Source organism: Panthera pardus, unplaced genomic scaffold, assembly GCF_024362965.1.
Source record: "Panthera pardus isolate Hobbes unplaced genomic scaffold, ASM2436296v1 HiC_scaffold_2, whole genome shotgun sequence".
NCBI classification, from domain to species: domain Eukaryota; kingdom Metazoa; phylum Chordata; class Mammalia; order Carnivora; family Felidae; genus Panthera; species Panthera pardus.
Window position 1 is genome coordinate 37,052,169 of NW_026526765.1, and position 24,855 is coordinate 37,077,023.

The 24,855-nt window shown below is 41.2% G+C and overlaps 1 protein-coding gene and 1 pseudogene across 1 annotated transcript in view; one reads left to right on the plus strand and one right to left on the minus strand.

Annotated features, from left to right (window-relative positions):
- The window catches only part of EMB (embigin), a 50,283-nt gene extending 48,311 nt beyond the window's left edge, over positions 1–1,972 (minus strand). The window contains exon 1 of the mRNA XM_053906982.1: positions 1,754–1,972. Coding sequence (XP_053762957.1) covers positions 1,754–1,859 — 106 coding nt within the window. The 5' untranslated portion in view covers positions 1,860–1,972. The remainder of the gene's footprint in view (positions 1–1,753) is intronic.
- Positions 1,973–5,940: 3,968 nt separating this feature from the next.
- Positions 5,941–14,595, plus strand: LOC109275808 (rhomboid domain-containing protein 3-like; annotated as a pseudogene).
- The last annotated feature ends 10,260 nt before the right edge of the window (positions 14,596–24,855 follow it).

Sequence of the window (24,855 nt, forward strand, 5' to 3'; positions counted from 1 at the left end):
TTCACAATAGCCTTTAGCAAACAGAAAACTGAATCTCCCAGAGATCAAAAGAGATTCTATAAAATAAAATGAAGTCGCTTCACGATTTTTAATCCTGCCTTAAAATGAGATGCTAACTTCATGCCTTTTATACAGCACATCATTCTACAGTTTTCACCTAAGTGGAGGTGAAAGGCCAGGACTGACACTATATACATACACAGACAATTGCCATACCTACATACACCATCCCAATTATTTATAACTTTGTTAATTTAACCCACTTTCATTTGTTCCCTACTTTTTTCTCTTTAGAAGTCTGCTCTGAATGTCAACTTAAACCTGACTCCCTGCTACCAACAGCATATAAATATTCACCCAATGGTGCACTCTCTAGGCCACCGCGATTCTAAAGCAGTGGGTTGAAAACCAGCTTAGGATCTCTTGATTAAATCACACGGGAGCTTTCAAAATACCTGATGTCCAGCCTAAATCCCAGGCCAACTGAATCAAAAGTTTTGAGGGCAGGAGCCAGTATCTGTAAAGCTCCCAGATAATTTTAACATACAACCATGTGGAGAACCATAGGACTTACCCAGAATGCAATGGGCCTCAGAGCTGCAACAGTCTCAGGTGAACCAGGAGTGAATCAGGAATGGGCAGGAATGGCACGGGGGGGGGGTGGGGGGGGGGGGTGGGGGGTAAAAAGTCTTTGACCACTCTTTATAAGTGGTAGGAATGAAAAAGAGGTACGTGGCTAGGAAGTGGGGCAAGGAAATTTAGGAACTGAAGCAATCCATAATGCTTTGTCCAAGTTAACAACTAGACTCTTTAAAGGACATGTAAAAAAACTGAAAAATCTTATCCTTTGATTATCTTTCCATCTTTATGTTACAAAAAAGTCTACATGCTGTAAGCTCATAAAGGTGGAAAATCTTGTGTAGACTATCTTAATTTTAGTTGGTGATAGGCAGTATCTGTCAACCTGAAAGGCAGTCTATTCTCCTAATTAGCTGCTAACACTTTGCAATTTGTAACACAGAAACCTGCATTAGAAAGTAGGTTGGATGAAATACTTTCAACATGGCAAGTGATTATAAACAGGTGAAACTACAATGCCAAATCTGGTGTTGGTTTCGGTAATGTTTTGCACACAGATCCCTGTTTCAAAGTGTCTGAAACAATTAAAACAAAACCCGCAAAACCTTCGTTTTCAGAGACCGGGGTGTTTAAAAGAAGATACACACACTACCCAATGAGCGGGGGGCTTTGGTTGATCGGTTGTGGTTACGTTGTTATTTCAACTCAGCTCTAAAAAACATCCTCAAGTCCAGCCCACCTGCCAGGCAGGGAGGTGATATTTAAACCTACTATCGATTCCAGCGAAGGGAGTTGGCCTCGGGGAATGTGGCTTTCAGAAATCCTGGCACTTTAGCGGAGCGAGTTCCTTGCTCCCGCCCGCACCCCCACACCGTGCCGCCCTCGTCCCAGGAACACCCAGACCCGTCCTGCTACCAACGCCCCCGACTCGCGGGGCGCTCTCGGTTCCAAGATTCCCTCCCCGGAGCGGAGGAGCCCGAGCCGCCCCCGTCCTCTCGTCCAGCTTGGGCAACCCCCCAAGCTGGCCAAAGGACGGAGGGGGCCGCCGCTCCGCACCCGCGGTCTCCAGCATCCCCGCGCCTCTCCCCACCAACGCCTCTCCCCACGGGGACCGAGGCTCGCGCGTCCCTTGCAGCGCACCCTCCTCCCCAACTCGGCCCTGCAGCCATCGCACCTGTGGGCTGGCCGTCCGCCAAGCTCCCGCGCGCCGCGGCGAGGAGACACAAGAGGGCCAGCGGCAGCAGCCCTCGGGGCCCCAGCAGGCCGGACGGGGCGCGCATGGCTCCGGCGGGTCAGCCGCGGTCCTCGCGCACCGCCGTCGGTGGCCGAAGGCCCTGCGCACAGTCGCCGGTACCCCGGCGCCAGCAGCTAGTCCCCGGGGCGGGGCGCGCGACTAAAAGCAGAGTGGGAGGGGCCCAGGCGCCCTGCCCTCCTCCCCTGAGACGCTCTCGCCGCGCCCGCCGCCGACCCAGGGCTGAGCGCGGTCCTCCATCAATTATGCAGCACGCCGGCCGCGGCAGGCGCGTCCGGCTGTGCAGTGGCCACCTCCGCGCCGCAGCCTCTCCTGCCTCCGCCCTCCCGGCTCTGGCGGGGCTCGGAGGGAGCCTGCTACAGACGCGGCAGGTGATGTCTAGCCCGTCTCCGGGAGGAGAGCTTGAAACTCCTAACGTGTGCACACATATATACATCTACAGACTATTCTGTGCAGTTCGTCTGAAGCAGCGGTCACTTATTTGATGACACACATGAGAGGATGGAGAACACTTTCCCGCTCCCCCCGGGACATCCCTGGGTTATTAAAGAGATTTATGTTTGCGCAGGTGGTAGGCGCTCTCCAGCTGCCCTGCATCCCGGACGACTCTCTGCTCTCCAATCGCACACACCCTCCCCTCCGGTCTCTGAAGGCTTAACCGGTTCTCTCTAGATTAAGGTTTCCGAGTCCCAAGGCCCCATCGAGTCTGCTTCTCTTTTCCTTTTGTTTGCTTTGCCTAACAGCTTTTAAGGAGCCACCTAGAGGTCAAGAAACAGAAAACTACCGAAAGCAGATACTGTGTAAATGGCACAAGCCTGTTGACCTTCGTCAAACTCGAACACAGTTTTAAGATAATACTACTTCTAACCCGGCAAGACTGCAGCTTGGGATTTTCAGTGCTCCCCACCAAATAAAGTCAAACTAAAAGCTCTCAGAGAGGGGAGGGGAAATCTATGTTATAACATAAGAGGCAGTAAGACCTTATGATTCTCCAGGGTGTTAGAACACATGAAAAGATTTTAAGTATTTCTCATGAATCTTGTTCCCTTTTCCTTTGTTTTGGGAATGCCAGATTTGATACTCATAAATTCATTTTATATCAGTGTCAAAAAAAATTAAAGAAGATGCGAGACACAAATTTTGAAAACTGAAGCGCTAAACAAGAGAGAGCGATGCTCACTTTACTGAGGAATGGTTAAGTTTTAATTGGTGTATTTATAAAGTATGCCTGTTTCCGGTTCAGTATTATATAGGCAAAATTTCGGAGGAGTGTAGATTATTTAAATTGGTGTTAAGAGAATATGAGTAATACAATTCACTAAGCATATTAATATTAATTAATATTTAAAAATCTGCCAAGCGCCAGGCACTGGGTTCAGAATAGGCTGCATGGGGGGCACCCGGATGGGTCAGTCAGTTGAAGGTCAGACTTCCCTCAGGTCATGATGAATTCAAGCCCCACTTTCTGCTGGCTGCTGTCAGCAAAGAGCCCACTTCAGATCCTCTGTCCCCCTCCCTCTGTCCCTCCCTCACTGGCACTCTCTCAAAAATAAACATTAAAAAAAAAAAGCACACACACACACACACACACACACACACACACACACTAGAGAACTACTTATTTATGAACTACAAATCTCAGGAAAAATTCTTCTCAGTGAGAAAATTATGGTTATAATGATTAACCCTTTCTAAACAAAGCCTTATAAGAGACCCTGTAGGATTAAGATGTTACATCATGGACTCTCTTGGGACCTTGACCAGACTTGCTAAACCCAAATTGCCTGATCAATGGTTGCTAAATCACAACCCTGTCTTGCTGCCCTGAATCCTGTCTCGGGATTAACTACAATCATTTGTCTATACCTTCAGAGTTTGAACAGCAAGCACTTTTCCAAACAAGCTGAACATTGACTGACCTTCCCCAGGTGTTCCTGGGAAATAGGCCCAAATTCACTGTATTTCAGATGAGCTGACCTTGTTTAAGGAAAAATTATCTTCTCGGTTGAATCAATGTGTTGGTGAACAGGAAAAAGGGACTTGCCCAAGCTGAGGCAATTGCTTTTGTTGTTACAGCAAGATAAATTGAGAAAGAAATATAATTCTTGTTTTGCTAAGCCTTTTTTTAATTTTTTTTAACCTTTGTTTATTTTTGAGACAGAAAATGAACAGGGGAGGGTCAGAGAGAGGGAGACACAGAATCTGAAACAGGCTCCAGGCTCTGAGCTGTCAGCACAGAGCCTGATGCAGGGCTTGAACTCACGGACCGTGAGATCATGACCTGAGCCAAAGTGGGCCGCTTAACCGACTGAGCCACCCAGGCACCCCTTGTTTTGCTAAGTCTTTTGACAGTCTTTTCCCATTGTTACCTGCTTTATATTTAGATAGTTGATATTTTTGACCTTATCTCAACTTCACTTCCTTTTTTCAAACGTTCTATAGTCTTTAAAACCAGGGTCTGTAATACTTTTCCTGTATAGCTTTTTCTGACCTTTCTAGTCCAAATTGAACTTTTCTTTCATGATGAATTAAACATGGCCACAAATAGTTTGACTAGTCCTCACCATGTGGAGTACTGAGGGGAAACGAGAGTCCCGTGTTTCCCTTCTTCAAGCTGGCTGGTTGGTCTCTGTGACTACTCTGGTCTATTGAACATGGCAAAAGTAACATTGTGTGAGTTTCCAAATCCAAACCACAAGAGCATCTTCTTCCTTCCTCCTCGTTCTTGCAAGACAGACTCCAGGAAAGACATGTGACTACTTTGAGATCAACATGCTGTGAGAAGCCCAAACTGCATAGAGGGACAGGAACAATGAGATGCCAGGTGGAGAGAGGCCAAAGAGCAGGAAGGTGCTACATTTGTGACAGTCTCTTCTTGGAGCCTTAGGCAAGGTCAGTCCCCAGCTGAGTACTGTGCAGTGACCCCAGCTGATACTCCGTGGAGAAGAATTGGCCAGCTGAGCCCCGCCCGAACTCTTGGCCCACAGGATTGGGAGATAGCGCTGTCACTTTAATCCACTAAATTTTAGGGTAGCTTGTGTCACCACAGTAAATTATCCAACAGTCTCCTCTGAACTCATACTGTACCTAGGATTAATTTGACAATTAATAATTTATAGCTTTGTGACTTGACCTTCATTGTTGGCTTCAAGTTACATTTAAATATTTTATTAGTATTCAACTGGTTATGTGATTATATCTTCTTTCCCAACTATATTACAACTCTTCTCAGTACCTCAAAATAGTTCTATACATCTTTGTGTTTCCTGCAGTATCTTAAAAAAAATAGTTACTGCTAGTGTGCTCTGTTTTTTACTTCTTAGAGAATCAGTTAGGAAATACACTTTTTTCCTTTTTTTGCTAAAACTTGTGTTTGTAGAATAATGCTATAAAATCTTTATTTTTTTTTCTTTTAGGATATAAGCTGTTGAGTGAAAAGTATATGACAGGATCCTAGAAAGGTATGAAAATGAGAATGACAGGGGGAGGGGCCTGGGTGGCTCAGTCAGTTGGGTGCTCGACTCTTGGTTTCGGCTCAGGTAATGATCTCACAGTTTATGAGTTAGAGGCCTGCGTTGTGCTCTGTGCTGACAGTGCAGAGCCTGCTTGGTATTCTATCCCTCCCTCTTTCTCTCTGCCCCACCCCCACTTGCCCACACTCTCTCCCTCTCTCCCTCTCTCCCTTTCAAAATAAATAAATACATAAATATAGAAACACATAAAGTGAGAATGGGAATGTGGGTTACCTCTTTTGGAAGGCGCTATTTAATTTTTTAAAATTTTTATTGAAGAAAAACATTATATCAAACAGTAATACACGAGAGGGAAGGATGTAATATGTTTACCTGTATCACTCAACAAACCACAATTTCTGTCTTTGTCAATCTGACAGTTGAAAACAGCATGCATTTACAGTTTATATTTGTTTTATTGTAAGTTGGGGTGAGCATTTTTAATATGTGAAAATGTAATGTACAAGCATTGTTGCAAACAACAAAATTCTGTCTCAGTCGTTGAAGCAGAAAAACAAGCATTTAAAACTTGTCAGGTACTTCTTGGGATTGTTGAAAAAATAGACTCAAGGTAAACTTTGAGGAACACCAGAATTCATGGAGAGCACTGATGCCTGCCCCATCAAACACGAAGGCCAGGGACTCGGTACCCTGTGTCCACTTCTGCCTCCATCCCTGAGGCCTCTTGCGTGTCAGCAGCTGACCCTTGGCAATCCCTGCAGCCCCTTCACCAGCCAAGTGGGAGGGCTGTTCTGCTCCCCTCCGAATCAGTCGCTCACCTGGGAGTGTAAGGCCAGAGCATGAGCCTGACTAGCTTCCAGAGACCCTGAGTGTTTGAGAGAAGACAGGATTCCTAATGTGGAACTCTCCCTAAATACAGAAGCGTTTCCCAAATACAACCAGGGGCCCTGAATATGTCAAATATCCACTCCAGTCCTCCTCACTGTGACAGGCAAACTTTCTTCATGCTGATTCTTTAAAACAACAGCAGATGCTCCCCAACTTGATATGCCTTGTACCCACTTAAATGCAGACACGCCATCCAACCCACAGAGAGAACCTGCCCCACTAGAAGAGGAAGTTGGATCCCTGCCTTGTACAGATGCACATTCTCAGGCCCTGGGACAGGAGCTCGTAGTGTGTGCATTTGACATATGCTTTTGTACAATTTGCTGAAGTAAACACTGTAACTGGAATTATTTAATATGACCACTTATTTCTACTCCAACTGCTCCTGTATCTCACTTTCCCACAAGTCAGATGGCATGCTGGGCACGTTTCTGGGATCCCCCTAAGAGCAAGTTGAGTTAAGGATACATTTCATAGGGCTTTATTATAATATAGTTTTCTGTTTTGCGGTCCCTTTGGTACAGAGACAAGTTATTGCTAGCCACCCAGTTTAGAAATGGCTTAAAGGTATACAGACTTCTTGCTGTGTGACCCAACTAGCACTGTGACTGAGTCAACTCTCTGGGCATCTTGACATAAACGTGAACAATCAAAGACCAGATCCTGATATCATATTGTCACTTGGCACCAGAAATAAGTTGATAGGGAGGAAAAAGGATGCCATAGCCAAACCAAAAGTGTATTGGACTGAATTGTATCCCCCTCAACCCCCCACACACCAAATTCATATGGTGAAGCTCTAATCCTCAGTACCTTAGAATGTGACTGTATTTGGAGATAAGCCTTTAAAGAGGTAATTAGGTTACATGAGGTCATATGGGTTGGCCTAGAATCTAATATGACTAATCTTGGACCTAATCCAATATTGAATCCTTATAAGAAGAGGAAGAGATACCAAAGGAAGCGTGCATGCACACACACACACACACACACACACACACACACACACTCAGAAAAGGCCGTGTGAGGACACAAAGAGAAGGCAGTCATCTGCAGGACAAGGAGAGAGGCCTGGAGAATCCAAGTTTGCTTCCATCATTTGTCACTGTCTATTTAGTTTTTGGTAATAACTTTTCCCAGTGTGCCTTCTGTCTTGTGACATTACCACCAAGAATTATTTGTTATATAGCCAAATTAACCAGTCTTTTTAAAAAAGGGCTTTTGATACAGAGAAAGACAGATACCATATGGTTTCACTCTTATGTGGATCCTGAGAAACTTAACAGAAACCAATGGGGGAGGGGAAGGAAAAAAAAAAGAGGTTAGAGTGGAAGAGAGCCAAAGCATAAGAGACTCTTAAAAACTGAGAACAAACTGAGGGTTGATGGGGGGTGGGAGGGAGGGGAGGGTGGGTGATGGGTATTGAGGAGGGCACCTTTTGGGATGAGCACTGGGTGTTGTATGGAAACCAATTTGACAATAAATTTCATATATTGAAAAAAAATAAAATAAAATAAAAGTAAAAAAAAAATAAAATAAAAAATAAAATAAAATAAAAAAGGGCTTTTGCTTCTGTCATACCTAGAAAGGCCTTCATTGCTTTAAGGAAAAAATAAAGACATCCTATGTTTTCTTCTAGTATTTTTTGCTTTCTCTTTTTTATGTTTGAAATTTAAGTTAATGTAAATGTTGATCTCTATAAATGTAAAATTATTATAAAAATTTATGGTAATAATTATGACTTACCTTCCTGTCATTTTCAGATATCTTGTACTTTAGAATTTTATGTCATCTCTGCATTTGGGCAATAAACTAACCAATCATTTAAATGAAGTGTTTGTTATTTGTTTAATATTCCTGATTCTTTCTCATATTTCAAGTTACCTTAAGGAAGTGGCAATGTCTAGTTAAGAGGATGGGTGGGGGGAGAGGCTAACCAAATACATGAATAAGAAGGAGAATTAAATAACCTGAATATCTGAATATGCACCTGAATATATACCTGAAAGTAGAAAAGATTCTGTAACTGGACTGAGTCTCAAGAGATCTAGCTCATGTTCACATTTTAGAGACAAAGCAATTTATAAAAGGCAAAATCGAAGATCTCAAAGCCTTTATCCCTAAAATTTTATCTCAACCTTTACAATGTTGGGGGGAGATGGAGAGGGAGAATATTGTTCACTATAAATGATTTCAGAGTTTCAATTATTTTTAATTTTTTTTAATTGATTTGGAGATAGAGAATGTGTGTGTGTGTGTGTGTGTGTGTGTGTGTGTGTGTGTGTGTGTGCGTGCGCATGCGTGCACTTGAGGGAGGGGCAGAGAGAGAGAGGGAGAGAGAGAATCCCAAGCAAGGTCCATGCTCAGTACTCAGCACAGAGCCTGACATGGGGCTTGATCTCATGACCATGAGATCATGACCTGAGTGAAAATCAAGAGCCGGAAGCTTAATTGACTGAGCTGCCCCAGGCACCCCTACAATTTCAGTTTTTATCCAAATGTTTGACTTTATGCAAAGAGTCTTATCTCAGAATAGAACCAATATATTACTTCCCATGACATTTTAACTGTTTTGTTAGTTTTTTTAAATAAGAATTAAAAGTTAGATAAAATGAATTCATCTCTACAACTAGATAGTTGCCCATTTGTAGTGATGTCCTTGTTTTCTTTTTTTCATTAAACCGTTACAGAGAAAGTGTGCTCTATTTTAGTTTTAACAAACTGTGAGGTGCTCTATAAAGGTCTTTTTGAAGATGTGGCATAATCAATAAATAGTAACTCTGGTTTGTGTTCTGATGCAAAGCAGCTTTGTATTCACCCTGGAAGATTAATGGTTGCTAAGGAGAGTGTTTATCTGATAAATGTAGGTTTTGTTTGGTAAGGAACCTTTGAAGAAGGTTTAGTTTTTCTCAGTGTAGAGAATCAGCAAAAATGGAGAGAGCATGTGAAAAAAGAAAGCTCTGTGTGTGGATGAGACAGCCTTGCATATTCACACTGGTTAAAAGGATATTTGAAGGCAGTAGTTTTGAGTCATAGCAGTACCACCTAATCTTTTGGTGAACTTAGAAGTAACTACCCCTCCAAATTTCAGTTTCCCTTCCTTTAAAACAGGGGGATAGTACACATCTGTCAAATGTTGTTGAGATAAAAGTTTTGGCAGTATTGCAAACTATAAAATAGAATATTTGGATGTTTGTTGTAGTGATTTTTGTTGTTACCACTATTATTGTTATAGATTACACAATTATGGTATTTTTTGTCTTGAGGATCTTTTGTGCAAAAATGCATCCAATTTGGAGCTGTGTTGTGTTGTGCACTGTAGCTGAGAATAAATGTTACCAAGTCACTCTAGTGGATTAAGGAACAGAATTTATTGACAGGGGCGCCTGGGTGGCTCAGTCGGTTGAGCGTCTGACTTCAGCTCAGGTCATGATCTCAAGGTTTATGAGTTCAAGCCGGGCATTGGGCTCTGTGCTGATAGCTGGGAACCTGGAGCCTGCTTCAGATCCATCCTCTCTCTCTTTCTCTCTCTCTCTCTCTCTCTCTGCCTCTCCCCTGCTCATGCTGTGTCTCTCTCTCTCTCAAAAATAAATAAAAACCTGGGGCGCCTGGGTGGCTCAGTCGGTTAAGCGTCCGACTTCGGCTCAGGTCACGATCTCGCGGTCCGCGAGTTCGAGCCCCGCGTCGGGCTCTGGGCTGATGGCTCAGAGCCTGGAGCCTGCTTCCGATTCTGTGTTTCCCTCTCTCTCTGCCCCTCCCCCGTTCATGCTGTGTGTCTCTCTCTGTCTCAAAAATAAATAAACGTTAAAAAAAAAAATTAAAAAAAATAAATAAAAACGTTAAAAAAAAAGAATTTATTGGCAAACCTTACAATGGATGTGATCACCAGAAAGAAAGACACAAGCCATCAAATACCTCCTCTTAATTAGCACAACACCCCTGAGGAGGCCTGCTGGTGCCAGAGTCCTCCACCAGACACACAACGTAGGTTTGGCATTCAAGGAACTGTACCTCACTGTTGATAGAGAGCAGCCTTTTTGATGGAGTTTGTGGCCAACACATACAGGCATGGTAGAGAAATATCAGCTGCCAGCATGCTGTGACCTTGGTGCCCGTGCAAAGAGAGATTTAGACACAGCAGCTTTGTGAGGGACCGAAGGAAGAAAAGCAGCACCAGAGTAAAGAGAATTGTGTAACATTGAATTTAGAAGCAGATCTCCAGGTCCCCACCTGAATTGTACATTGTTGGGCAAATGCTCCTCTCCCAGCCTCAGAGAAAACGGAAAAGAGTAAAACTGGTCTTTAGTCTTGATCTGCAGACTTGAGGGTGTGGGTACTCAGGACTGGACACATAATTTTGGGGGCCCAGAGCAAAACTCAGATGCAGGCCCGATGTTCAAAACTCGCTAATTTTGAGAGGACTACCATAGAGAATTAAACCACGTGTAGGGCTGTTATTAGGACTCAGGGTAACTTTACAAGTTGGTTCTGCCTCCTATATAGCTGGCTGCGTGGGTACTTTACTGAAAATAGTAAGATCGGTGTCCACACGCACACTGAATGCTGGAGGCTAAGACCTCTTTTATTTACTTTTTAAAAAATATTTTGGGGCACCTGGGCTGGCTCAGTCGGTCAAGCGTCCAACTTCGGCTCAGGTCATGATCTCACGGTTGTTTCAGCCGCGCATCAGGCTCTTTGCTGACAGCCCAGAGCCTGGAGCCTGCTTCGGATTCTGTGTCTCCTCTCTCTCTATGCCCCTCTCCGCTCATGCTTTGTCTCCCTCTCTCTCTGTCAAAAATAAACATGAAAAAAATTTACAGTGTTTAATTTAACTAAAGTTGACACATAATGTTACATTAGTTTCAAGTATACAACAGTGATTTTATAACTATATGGTATGGTCACAGGTGTAGCCACCATCTGTCATCATAGGATGCTATTATAGTATCATTGACTACATTCCTTATGCCCTACCTTTTATTCTCATAAATATCATAATAAAAATCCTCAGATTAAAAGATGATATTGTATCTATGAAAAAAGAACAAGCTGTTATGAAAAAAGAACATTTAAGGGGAAAAAAGATCAGATTTTAAAACATGATAAAAGCAACGAAAGGAGTTTGGGAACATAAAGTTGAGGAAAATCTCACAGAAAGTAGAGCAGAAAGACAAAGAGATGGCTGTAAGAAGAGAAAAAAGATAGTATTATATAATTAGTCCAGGAGGTCCAATAGCTAAATAATAGAGAAAATGGAGACAATTGACAGCAAAATAATTCAAAAATTGGGTAAAACTGAAGGAAATGGCAAGCTGAAGGTTTCCACTAAGTTCCTGGTTGAATGAAAATACACCCCTCCTGTATAGCTGGAAAATACCAAGGCACATCTCTGTGAAATTTCAGAACACTGTGGATAAGAAGAAAATCCTATAGGTTCCATAGAAGGGGATATGGAACAGGTCAAAAAATAGAATGGCTTTAACATTCTTAACAGAACAGAAACACCTCCAAAATTCTGCAGGGAAATGTTGTCAAGCTAGAGTTGTAGGCCCTGTCAATTAATGTCAATTAAATATGAGGACAAAAGAAATGTATGTTAAAGTATGAACTATCTCAAAAAAATCATCCCCCGTGCATACTTTTTCTCAGCAAGCTACTGAAGAAAGTTCTCAAAAGTAAGAGAGTAAATCAAATTAAAGGGGAAAACATGGGAACAGGAAGGGAGCTCTTAAGATGAGAAAATATTGCAAAAAATATACTCATCAAAGCATACTGAATAGTAGCAATGAAAGTGTGATTTATTTTCTTACTTTAATTAGAAATCCTATAGTAATCTGTTGTTGAATGGAATTTTTGTTGCTTATTTTTGTTAGTTTCTCTTTTCATATTAAATCTTCTCCTTGCGTGTTGGGTGATGTTGAATTGTTTATTCTTGTTTAAGATTGTGGGAATTAAAAGTTTATTTTAATCACTCTGAGCACATATATGGGACTTTTCTGACTTTGAGGTTCACTTGAAGGTTCTTTTTCTTTCTTTTTTTTTTTTAAGGTTTTATTTTTAAGCAATCTTTACACCCAAAATGGGGCTCAAACTCACAACCCCAAGATCAAGAATCACATGCTGTACAGACTGAGCCAGCCAGGCATCCCCACTTGAAGATTATCTTAAATGTTTTTGAGGAATCTTGGGCTGGTTGTACATACCTGAAAATACGGTTTTTGATAGATACCCATAATTATACAAAGGAAGTTTTCTTTTATTCCTAAATTACTGAAGGTTTTTTGTACTTAATGAATACTTTTGAATCAATCTCTCATGATCAGTTACTTTTAAAAGTAGAATTTATTTATTTATTTATTTATTTATTATGCATACATGCATGAGCTGGAGAGGGGCAGAGAGAGAAGATAAGAGAGAGAGAGAGAGAGAGAGAGAGAGAGAGAGAGAGAGAGAGAGAATCCATGCTGAACATGGAGCCTGATGCCGGGCTCAATCCCTTGAACCTGGGATCATGACCTGAGCCAAAATTAAGAGTCTGATGCTTAACCAATTGAGCCACCCCGGCTCCCCAAAAGTAGAATTTAAAAAGAAATCGCACTGAATTTACTGATTGATTTAGGGAAGGTTGACAACTTTGTAATGTTGATTCCTCTTTATTTGGTTGTCTCCATTTTATGTAGTCTGAGGAAATGTTTACTTTTCCTTCATGTAAATTTTACACGATCTTAGTTAAATACTTCTTAAGTATATAATTCATAGCATTGTTTTGTTTTTGTCATTGTTAAGGTTTGGGTTTTTTTTTTTTTTTTTTTTTTTTTTAAGTAGGCTTCATGCCCAGCATAGAGCCCAACACAGGGTTTGAACTCACCATCCTGAGATCAAGAACTGAGCTGGATCAAGAGTCAGATGCCCAACTGACTGAGCCCCCCAGGTGCCCTTAAAGGTCTTTTAAAACAAATGTTTGTATTTTGTTATTTCTATAAATTTTAAAAAGTGGGTTGGACACAGAGACTGGTGGGAGGGCTGGGGGAAGAGACCCAAGCCTAGAAAAATGGCTGACTAATGGAGGGTGGCCTAGGAGGGGGTGGTGCACAGGTGCCGGCTGGGGTCATAGCACCTGAGTACAAGCAGAATGGGCTTTGAGCTCATGAAGAAGCTGGGGTCTGGACTTCCTGCCAGGGGCCCTACCCAACATTCCAGGGGCAGGGGTTACGCTTTGCAAAGGAGGAAACTGAGGCCCAAGGAATTTGGGTATCTTTCCTAAAGTCGCAAAGCTGAGTCCAAACCACACTGGGACTCTCTATCACTAGAAGAATCTTTCTGGTCCTTGTTTCCTCATTCTGTCCTCCCAGCTTCCCAGTAAGCACACAGACCCCAAACCACCCTTGACACCTTGAGCCATGCTGTGCATTCCAGAGCACCCCACTTACCCACCCCTCTACTGTCCCTGGCGTTGCTGAGCAGCCTGTGGTCTGTGGGACTGGCCCCATCCTCACCCTGGTCCCGGAGCTGCCGCAGGAGCTCCCGATACTGACCTGGGCTACACAGCCCTATCTGGCCTGCTCCTGAGCCTGCTGTCCCACCCACTCTGAGCTGGTGGAGGGAGCGCTCACTGGGCGGCTGCGGTCCCTGCACGCCTCTGCCCTGCTCCCTCTGGCTGCTAGCCTAATGGGTGTGCTGCAGGCAGGCCTCAGGGTACCCAGTGCAGCTGGTGGCCACGGCCATATGCCTGTCCACCTGGTCACGCTGGGCGGGGCAGGGTTACTACTCTAGACAGCCACAGTGGCTGCTGCCATGGCTACATGCTCAACAACAAGCCCCCCTTCCTGCAGCTCTTCTGTGGCTTCCTTGTTGGCCTGGTCTATGCAGACAGCGCTTTCCTGTGGCTGAAGCTCTCTGAGCTGTGGCTGCAAGCACTGCAGAGAGCATCTTGTGCAGGGCCCGGGCAGGGTGCCCTTAGACTCCTTCTTACCTCGGGTGGCCTGGCGGCGCTGCCCGTCACCCACCCCGGTGGAGGGAGGCCTCCAGCCCCTGGACCTCCTTACATGGCCTCCCCTAGCCTCAGGCCCCACAGTGAAGGCTCAGCCCAGCCCCCGCCAGGCCTGGAGACAGTGCAGCAGACCCGGGAGGGCTCCTCCGAGGTGGGCCCGGCCTGGGCCCCACTGTGGGCAGACCCGGAGGAGCAAATGCTGCAGGTGGGGATCCAGCCCTCACTCCTTGGGCGGGAGAGGGGACAGCCCAGGGTGCCGAAAGCCCCCTATGGCTGCCCAAGTCCTCCATCCCCTCTCTGCAGACACAGCAGCTGGAGCACACGGGCTTCCTCACCGGCAGGCAGCAGCGGCAATGGCAGCCACAGGCCACCTGGAGGGCGCCATGTCACTCCTGGTGGGCGGGGGAAGGTAGCACTGAGGCCCTAGTGACTCAGGGAAGAAGCTGCTTGCCCACCCCCGGGGCCCTGGTCCTCCCTAGCACATGTAAGCCTTCGGGTGACGAGAGGCTTGGCCTGTGGGTGAGTAGTCCGAGCCCCAGACCTGTCTCCGGACAGCCAGACAAGCAAATAAGCAGGGCAGGGTAGAGCAATGGTGGGAGTCTGAGCCCGTTGGTCCCCACAAGCTGGCAAAGAGAGTCTGGAGAGGTTTGCCACAATGGTGGAGTCAGGTAGGAAGTCCACCTGCCGCAGCACCTGGAAGAGCGTCGCTGACCTCTGTCCCCTGGTGGTATCCTCTCCCGGGCCTCAATAAGCTGCGCGGAGATACCTCCGCATTTTGCAGGACCCAGTGCAGAATGTAAACGTGGGGCCTCTGTTCAAAAAGGAAGTCCCGTTACAAATACTAAACCATAAAGTTGTTACCTTTCTTCTGCGGTCTCTCTCTTGACTTCTGTCTTTTCTACTTGGTATCTAATGTTGTTCTAAGTAGAAGAAAAAAGTTGTAATTATTCGAAAGAATTACACCATTTATATTGTTCAATACCAGATTAGATGCAAATGTAAGAGCATTTAACTCAGATGCAGACTCACTGAAATGACAGAATATAATTACTACCTATAAAATACTGTCATGTCTTTACAAAATATTTTGTTTGCAATAAGGATTATATAACAATCAAACTTTAGAAACTATTAAGATAATGTCTTATATTTAAAGTTAAGCAAGCATTTTACTTTAGAATATTATCAGAAATAGCTCAATGAATATATAGCAAAAATCTTTTTAATTAGCCACATCTCATTTTCCCTTTCTTTCTTTCTTTCTTTCTTTCTTTCTTTCTTTCTTTCTTTCTCTTTCTCTAAAATTTTTATTTATTTATTTATATATTTCTAGGGCTAAACATATTTATTATTTATTATTTATCTATTTATTTTAAGTTTTTTAATTTTAATTTTTAAAATTTACATCCAAATTAGTTAGCATATAGTGCAACAATGATTTCAGGAGTAGATACCCCTTAGCCTTAATGCCCCCTAATGCCCCTTATCCATTTAGCCCATCCCTCCTCCCACAACCCCTCTAGTAGCCATCTGTTTGTTCTCCATATTTAAGAGTCTCTTATGTTTTGTCCCCCTCCCTGTTTTTATATTATTTTTGCTTCCCTTCCCTTATGTTCATCTGTTTTGTATCTTAAAGTCCTCATATGAGTGAGGTCATATGATTTTTGTCTTTCTCTGACTGACTAATTTCACTTAGCATAATACCGTCCAGTTCCATCCAGGTAGCTGCAAATGGCAAGAGTTCTTTCTTTTTGATTGCCGAGTAATACTCCATTGTACAAATATACCACATCTTCTTTATCCATTCATCCATTGATGGACATTTGGGCTCTTTGCATACTTTGGCTCTTGTTGATAGTGCTGCTATAAACATGGGGGTGCATGTGTCTCTTCAGAACAGCACACCTGTATCCCGTGGATAAATGCCTAGTAGTGCATTTGCTGGGTCGTAGGGTAGTTCTATTTTTAGTTTTTTGAGAAACCTCCATACTCTTTTCCAGAGTGGCTGCACCAGTTTGCATTCCCACTGGCAGTGCAAAAGAGATCCTCTTTCTCCGCATCCTTGCCAACATCTGTTGTTGCCTGAGTTGTTAATGTTAGCCATTCTGACAGGTGTGAGGTGGTATCTCATTGTGGTTTTGATTTGTATTTCCCTGATGATGAGTGATGTTGAGCATTTTTTCATGTGTCGGTTGGCCATCTGGATGTCTTCTTTGGAGAAGTGTCTATCATGTCTTTTTGCCCACTTAAAGATTTTATTTTTTTAAGTAATTTGTCCACCCAACGTGGGGATCGAACTCACAACCCTAAGATCAAGGGTCGCACGTTCCACTGACTGAGCCTGCCAGGTGCCTGAGTCCCATTTTGGCTTTAAAAGCAATAGTATTTGGCACTTTCTGGAGTACTTTCAAATAACTGGGTATGCCCACCTGTGACCCCACACAACCTGTGTTTCCTATTTCAACAAAGCCTTTATCTTTGAAGTGGAGTAGTGTGAGATCAGATATTGTTGTTCCCCAGGGAAGTGAAATTCTAGACACTCATCATTCAGTTTCACCTTTCTGATCAACTCAGGTTTATAAACAGGAAGAAAGGGTAACATCTTATATACACAGAGGAAGAGAAAGGCAGAAGAGAAGATACTTTATATACATATCCAGTGACTTTATATACATTTCCAGTAGAATTAGGACTTGACTGGGTTAGCATCTCTGCTCTCAGTGTTATTGTTTACTTGACGGCAATAGACAAATGTTTCTCTAAAATTTGAACTTCTCAAAGTTCCAAATAGAATCCGGTCCTAAATATGTACAGTTGTGTGTGTGTGTGTGTGTGTGTGTGTGTGTATGTGTGTGTGTGACATATGAATCCTGATCATTCTCTATTAGGTAGGATCTATACTTTATATATCTAATACCAATTTCAAGGAGAGTAAACACAAAACAATTTTATCAAACCTAAACGATTTAACTTTAATATGTATATATATATTTATCAGATATATTTATCAGGTTTATATATTTATATATTTATCAGATAGCTGTACTGCTACATTCTGTGTTATACATAAATGGACTAGAAATATAAAATGGTATTTTTCTCTGTATTCCCAACTAATAGGGAATTTCATCAACATTATATTATAATAATTTCATGCTTTGGGGACACAGCTTTTAGTATTATTTCTTGTTCTCTATTTAATACCTTTTATTGGCTTGAGTTATAATTAATTATATAAAACACTTTAAAAATATTTTGCTTGTTATATCTGCAGAAAAGAATATTCAGAAATTCTCAGTTAACAAAACACTAGTGCTCTCTTGGAATGGAAGTATATGAGATGCCCTTAAAATACATAAATTCATTCTTAATCGCTCTCACACACACGTATGCACACACATCTATATATCTAGATAAGATATCTAGTTATACACACCTATATAGGTTTATATATATATATATATTCATATATATTATTTCAAATTCATATATATGACCAAATTTTCAGTTAAAGTCTATATCCCCAAAAGTGTGATTGGAAAAGTCAGAAATATCTGACTGAAAGTATAAATTCTTTATAAAAAAGCAAAATTTAATGTATATTTAAAATGTAAAATATGAAACCATATATACAACTTATACATTACCAGAGCATTTTGGAATGTGAACTGAATACTGTTGTTAAAATAGCAACATAATAATCCTGTCAAATAGCAGTGGCTGCTCCATTTAAGTCTAATTTTCCCAGTCTAGGATCAAACCTAAGTTTATTTCAATCTCTCTCATTCTCAAGTCAAACTATACAGTAAAAAAAAGGCAAAACAAAAATGCACTGTAGTTTGAAAAGTGTATGTTAATGAAGCAGTAATATTGGTTGATTTTTAAAAGTATTTTACTAGAAAACAATTTCAAACCACTGAATTTAAAGACATCTAAAAATATAGCAAATGCAAGAAAGTACAATTTTAACACTGTAATCAGTTGTGGTTAATTTGGTTTAAAAGCCAGGACTCTGGCTGTACAATGTTCTCCTTTAACATTCCTTATTGTATTCAAGTCAGCATTGACTTTGAAAATTTTTTATGACTTCAGATTTTGTGTAGTTATTTTTCTTAGGCTTTTCTATTTTTAAAATTTTGTTACGGAATAATTTAGAACGATATTCCAGGTGACTCTTGTTGTGAGAATAAGTTTAATGGAGATGAGCTTCTGATGAGGGGTTTTTTCCCCTCATTGGAAACATTCTTTCTGCCACTATCACCCATATTTATTCAGCCTCCACAATTTGCTTTTTCTTATAGGCAACATGTTAATACAGTTCTTTCATGTGTACCATTGAATTTATAATCTAATTAATACAGAAGAGAAATTAATCAATAGAAATATAATTTTAAAACTCTTAATGCCTCAAAATTTTTCTAATCTTTAGTAAAACTGTTGAGGAACTCTAAAATGGAGATGTCAACATCTTTTCAAGGAAATGGTCAGTTTGCCGAACAAAGGTCAACTCAGAAAATTTGCTGGTGTTTGATTTACAGGTGATGGAAGGAGACAGCAGTAAAATGTGATCCAGATCCAGAACCAGAAAAGACATTTGCTGATGCAATTCCAACTGGAGGTGTCACTCATGTTCTATTAGTAGATCAGTAGCTTACACTGGACTCATAGATGATTTTTTTGTGGTTGTGTGTTCATTTGTTTATCAACACATGACCACATCCCTCAGATGATGGCTCTCAAACCTAGGTGCACATCACCATCAGTTCTGGAAATGTCTCAAAATGCAGTTTTATAGTAGCATCCAATTCAGTCTACTGAATCAGAATCTTTGGAAGCAACACCTATAAATCTTTTCCTTCTGTCCATCCCTCTCCTCCTTTCCCATCCTTCCTTCCTCCCTCTCTCCCTCTTCTTCCCTTCAAGCATATTACAAAAACGAAAACCAGAGGTGCAATATAGAAAAGGAAAGAAATAATAAAGATAAATTAGTGTCAAAAAATCCTTACAAAAGCAAATATTCAAATAGTTCTGAGATTCTTTTTCAAGTGAAAAACATGATGGTTTATCCAGTTCATTTAAAAATTATACCAATAGTGGTCCCCACTATCATTTTCCTGTAGTATGTTATTAAGATGGTTTAGCTGAAAGCGTAGTCTGACCATTGACTTATTTGCCTACTTAGGTTCCTATAATATGAATTCCCTAAAGGAAATTCAATAGTACCACGCTTGTCCCTAATTTTGTTCAATTTACCCTGCCCCTTAATTGCTCCCACTGTCTAAAACACCCTTTCCCACCTTATTCAGCTCTTGAATTCCTATTTATCCTTCTAGATGAAACTGGTACATTCAGTAGATAATTTAATGACTGAGTGCCTATTTAGTACTAAGAGTTGTGATTGCACAGAAAATACAAAATGGAATTAGGCTTTGTCCCTTCACCAAGGATATTACTGTCTAGCTATTGAGAGTGATAAGTAAATAAACAGTTACAGCAGGTATGATAAGAATGATGCTAAGAACACTTTGCTAATGCAGCAAAGCAACATATAAACTGAACTGAAGGCCATACCAAGGTGAAGCAAAAGTACCATGTGTCTGTGCCCTGTTCTCGAACCTCTCCTCTTAATATTTTTATCATTTGAATGGAAACGTAGAAAATATTCTCAGCAAGGCTTGAGGGAAAGCAACACAGCAGATGGGAGATTTAATATACTAGAGAGTTGAAGCAAGATCCAAACTAATGTCAACAGTCTAGGTTGATGGTCCAAAATCAAGGTAATCGCACTGAACAAGGGAAAAATATAGTATGGGATGGGAGGCACTTATCTGGATGATATTTTTAACAGAACATATACAGATTTAAGAAGATAATTTTACAAGTCCTCGCTGTCCTACAGTTGTCTAATATTTATTTAAAATTCAAAAATGCTTAAAATTAAGTAATGTATACATTAGAACTTTAAGAAAAGCAAAGGAACGGTAAGCATAAAATCCAGAATAGTGGTTACCTAAGAAAGAGGGGACAGGTGGAGAAATACAAATGCAACAATGATGGCAGTTGCACCAGCAACTGGTGTTGGCAAAGGGCAACCAGCATCAGGTGTATCAGAAATGTCTTGCTTCACAAATGGGGTACATCAGTGTGTGCGTGTGTGTGGATTATTTCAAAATTAAATTTGAAAATAACAAAAACTTACTCTAATTGTATCCATTCAACTAGGAAATCAGAATCACTAGGAGAAAAATATATATAATTTGCTCCAGAGAATTGGGCAACTGTGGGAGCTGGTTGAGCACCCCTGGTGATGTGGTCGTTGCTGCTTCTCATGCTGATGCATAAAGTCTGCTAGGAAGGCAGTCAGGAAGGGAAGGTAGCTGGAAACTGGAGGAGACCAAGGGGAAATTGGAAGCCAGAGGCACAAGACTGAACCCCAAGAGGACAGACTGAAACCATGTTAGTTTCTTTGCCTTGGACCTTGTTGACAAAGGTATTCTGCAAGATTTCCAGGGTCCTCTGTTCACAGAGGTAACAAATACACCTGACTGAGGAATAAAAGAAATCACTTGGATCCAGGGCAAACTAGGGCGCTTGGCAGACCCAGCTGCTACTTCACCCCAAGGAGGTGATTCAGCAGCTGGAAACGACATGTGTGAGCTTGGAAACAGCTGTTGCTTCCCCTCTGCTTCCAAGTCTCCCAAGTACCTCCCCTGTGGTCCGCCCTACCATACGACAAAGGGAATGGAAAACGTAGTTCAGCATGGTTTACACAATAGTGACAAACGGTTGACATACCAGGCTGTTTTAAAAGAAGGCATCTCATTTGTTAACTGCATTTGGCAGACAGTATCTAATTCAGTTCTGAGTATTGCATTTTAAGAGGGTCTTGTAGAAAATGTTATGGGATCTGAAGATTTATTCATAACATCTAAAGAAGGAAGGTTCTGATGATTCTTCAGATTTTTAAAGAACTCTCATGTGGAAGAGGCAATAAGTTTGTTTGGTTTGATGCAGAGAATCAGCAATTAAAATGTTACAGGAAGGTAGACTTTTAGTTCAATTTAAAGGCTAAAAATCCCTGTATTTATTTATTTATTTATTTATTCATTCATTCATTCATTCATTTATTTATATGTTTTTAAAAGAATGAAACGAATTTTATTTATTTTAACAGACCCAGAGTGTATGCGCACGTACACAAGTAGGGGAGGGGCAGAGAGAAGGAGAGACAGGAGCCCAAGCAGGCTCCATGACATCAGTGCAGAGCCCGATGCAGGGTTCAAACTCATAAACTGTGAGATCGTGACCTGAGCTGAGATCAAGAGTCGGACACATAACCGAATGTGCCACCCAGACTCTCCAAGGCTAAAAATCTCTTTAGACTGCAAATTCTACAAAAGCGGAAAATAGTGTGTGTGTTTGTGCGCATATGCTTTTCTCTTCCAATGTTCAGTACGTATTTGCATATGTGTAAAGTGATAAAAAAAATGTTTGTTGGATTAGTCAATTAATTAATGGACAATGGAGACAATTTTCTAACAAATAAAATTGAACTAGCTAACTGCGAAATGGACTATGTACATATTACATAATTCCCACTTGACCATGGCAGAGTAAACACGCCATCTCTTCATAAGCATATGTTCTTTCAAGGTTGTAAAAATCAAGTAACAGGAAAGTTTAGAAACATAAGCAATCTCCATAAAAGAGTCATAAAATCTCAGATCTTTGAGAAATTACAGTTTAGTAAAATCATAAAAATAGCACAATGACTAAAAATATTTTATACTTCCTTGGGCAGCTTGAATGTGTCTACTGGATTATAAAACTAGGTGGAGGGTAAAGGTTTCCATTCTCTCTGGTAATAACGTCTGTTAGTTCCATATGCAATAATAGACAAAAATACAATTTCATTTTTCATTTACTTTCAGGGGCTTGGAAGTCACCAATCATTTGAATGTGACTAGTTCTACTTCACAGATAGAAACACCGAGGAGACAAAATAGTGATCACTTGGGAATGTTTATGGTTTTGCATATAGATACCTGGCATCCTTTGAGCAATATATATATGAATATATATTCACTAATATTTGCATCACAGGGAGCCTGTGTCTCTCCCAGTGACCTACGGGTGCAATAAGAATACCAATCAATTCTCTTTAAAACCCAAGGATTTTGAAATGTTTGCATTGTTTTATGGAGTAGTCCCTTTCCTTTTTTTCTACTTTTGACTTTGTATGGGAGGGGGAAAATTCCTTTACTCTCTAACATTCTTTCAGTTGGTTTAGTAATTAAACTGACCTGAGACAGATTAGCAGGAGAAAAAGTTTTACTATGTGTACACAGAGGTCCAATAATGAAATTGAGACCCAAAGAAATGGCCAAGCCAGGTAATTTTTATACATTTTAGACATAGAGACAATAAATTTGGGAGGAATTGACAGGACAAAGAAAACAGTGTGGGAGTTTTAATTAGTAAGAAATTCTAAGTGGAATTGGGGCTGGGGTAGTAGATTAGCAAAAAGTAACAAAGTTGTTTCTACAGCTTTCTCTGCTTTAAACTCCCTATCTTCAGTGATAAGGATGTCATTTTACTGCTTAGTACATGGAGCGTACCTTTCACATGAGAGAATTATTTCCTGTCTCCAGGGAGACAGATGAGGGTCTGAACGTCCTTGTACTGGCTCTTTCCCAAGTAGCTTCAGCTCAAAATAATTAATACGCTATTGGGGCAGCCTGCCTTGGGTTCCTGGAGTTTTATCTTTTAAGTTTTGTAATTTATTTTTTCAATTTTTTTAAGTTTATTTATTTTCAAAGACAGAGAGAGAGAGAGAGAGAGAGAGAGAAAGAGAGCAGGAGCCAAGGAGGGACAGATAGAGGGGGAGACAGAGAATCCCAAGCAAGCTCTGCACTGTCAGCACAGAGCCTGATGCAGGGCTTGATCCCACAAACCATGAGATCATGACCTGAGTTGAAATCAATACTCATTTCCATTGATCTGGACTCTTGACCAACGGAGCCACCCAGGAGACCCATGACTCAACCATTCTATTCTATTTTATTTTATTTAAACTTTGTAATTTAACTTTATTTTTTTATTTTTTAAAATTTACATCCAAATTAGTTAGTATATAGTGAAGCAATGATATCAGTATATTCCTCAATGCCCCTTACCCATTTAGCCCATCCCCCCTCCCACAACCCCTCCAGCAACCCTCAGTTTGTTCTCTATATTTATCAATCTCTTTTGTTTTGTCCCCCTCCCTGTTTTTATATTATTTTTGCTTCCCTTCTGTTATGTTCATCTGTTTTTCTCTTAAAGTCCTCATAAGTGAAGTCATATGATTTTTGTCTTTCTCTGACTAATTTCACTTAGCATAATACCCTCCAGTTCCATCCACATAGTTGCAAATGGCAAGATTTCTTTCTTTTTGATTGCCGAGTAATACTCCATTGTACAAATATACCACATCTTCTTTATCCATTCATCCATCAGTGGACAGTTGGGCTCTTTTCATAATTTGGCTATTGTTGATAGTGCTGCCATAAACATGGGGGTGCATGTGTCCCTTCGAAACAGCACACCTGTATCCCTTGGATAAATGCCTAGTAGTGCAATTGCTGGGTCGTAGGGTAGTTCTATTTTTAGTTTTTTGAGAAACCTCCATACTGTTTTCCAGAGTGGCTGCACCCGCTTGCATCCCCACCAGCGGTGCAAAAGAGATCCTCTTTCTCCGCATCCTCGCCAACATCCTTGTCAACATTGTTGCCTGAGTTGTTAATGTTAGCCATTCTGACAGGTGTGAGGTGGTATCTCATTGTGGTTTTGATTTGTATTTCCCTGATGATGAGTGATGTTGAGCATTTTTTCATGTGTTGGTTGGCCATCTTGATGTCTTCTTTGGAGAAGTGTCTATTCATGTCTTTTGCCCATTCCTTCACTGGATTATTTGTTTTTTGGGTGTTGAGTTTGGTAAGTTGTTTATACATTTTGGATACTAACCCTTTATCTGATATGTCGTTTGCAAATATCTTCTCCCCTTCTGTCGCTTGCCTTTTAGTTTTGCTGATTGTTTCCTTCGCTGTGCAGAAGCTTTTTATTTTGATGAGGTCCCAGTAGTTCATTTTTGATTTGTTTCCCTTGCCTTGGGAGACAATGTTGAATAAGAAATTGCTGCGGGCAAGATCAAAGAGGTTTTTGCCTGCTTTCTCCTCAAGGATTTTAATGGCTTCCTGTCTCACATTGAGGTCTTTCATCCACTTTGAGTTTATTTTTTGTGTATGGTATAAGAAAGTAGTCCAGGTTCATTCTTCTGCATGTTGTTGTCCAGTTTTCCCAGCAGCACTTGCTGAAGAGACTGTCTTTATTCCATCAGATATTCTTTCCTGCTTTGTCAAAGATTAGTTGCCCATACATTTGTGGGTCCATTTCTGGGTTCTCTATTCAATTCCATTGATCTGAGGGTCTGTTCTTGTGCCAGTACTATACTCTCTTGATGATTACAATTTTGTAGTATAGCTTGAAGTCTGGGATTGTGATCCCTCCTGCTTTGGTTTTCTTTTTCAAGATTGCTTTGGCTATTCGGGGTCTTTTCTGGTTCCATACAAATTTTAGGGTTGTTTGTTCTAGCTCTGTGAAGAATGCTGGTGTTATTTTGATAGGGATTGCAT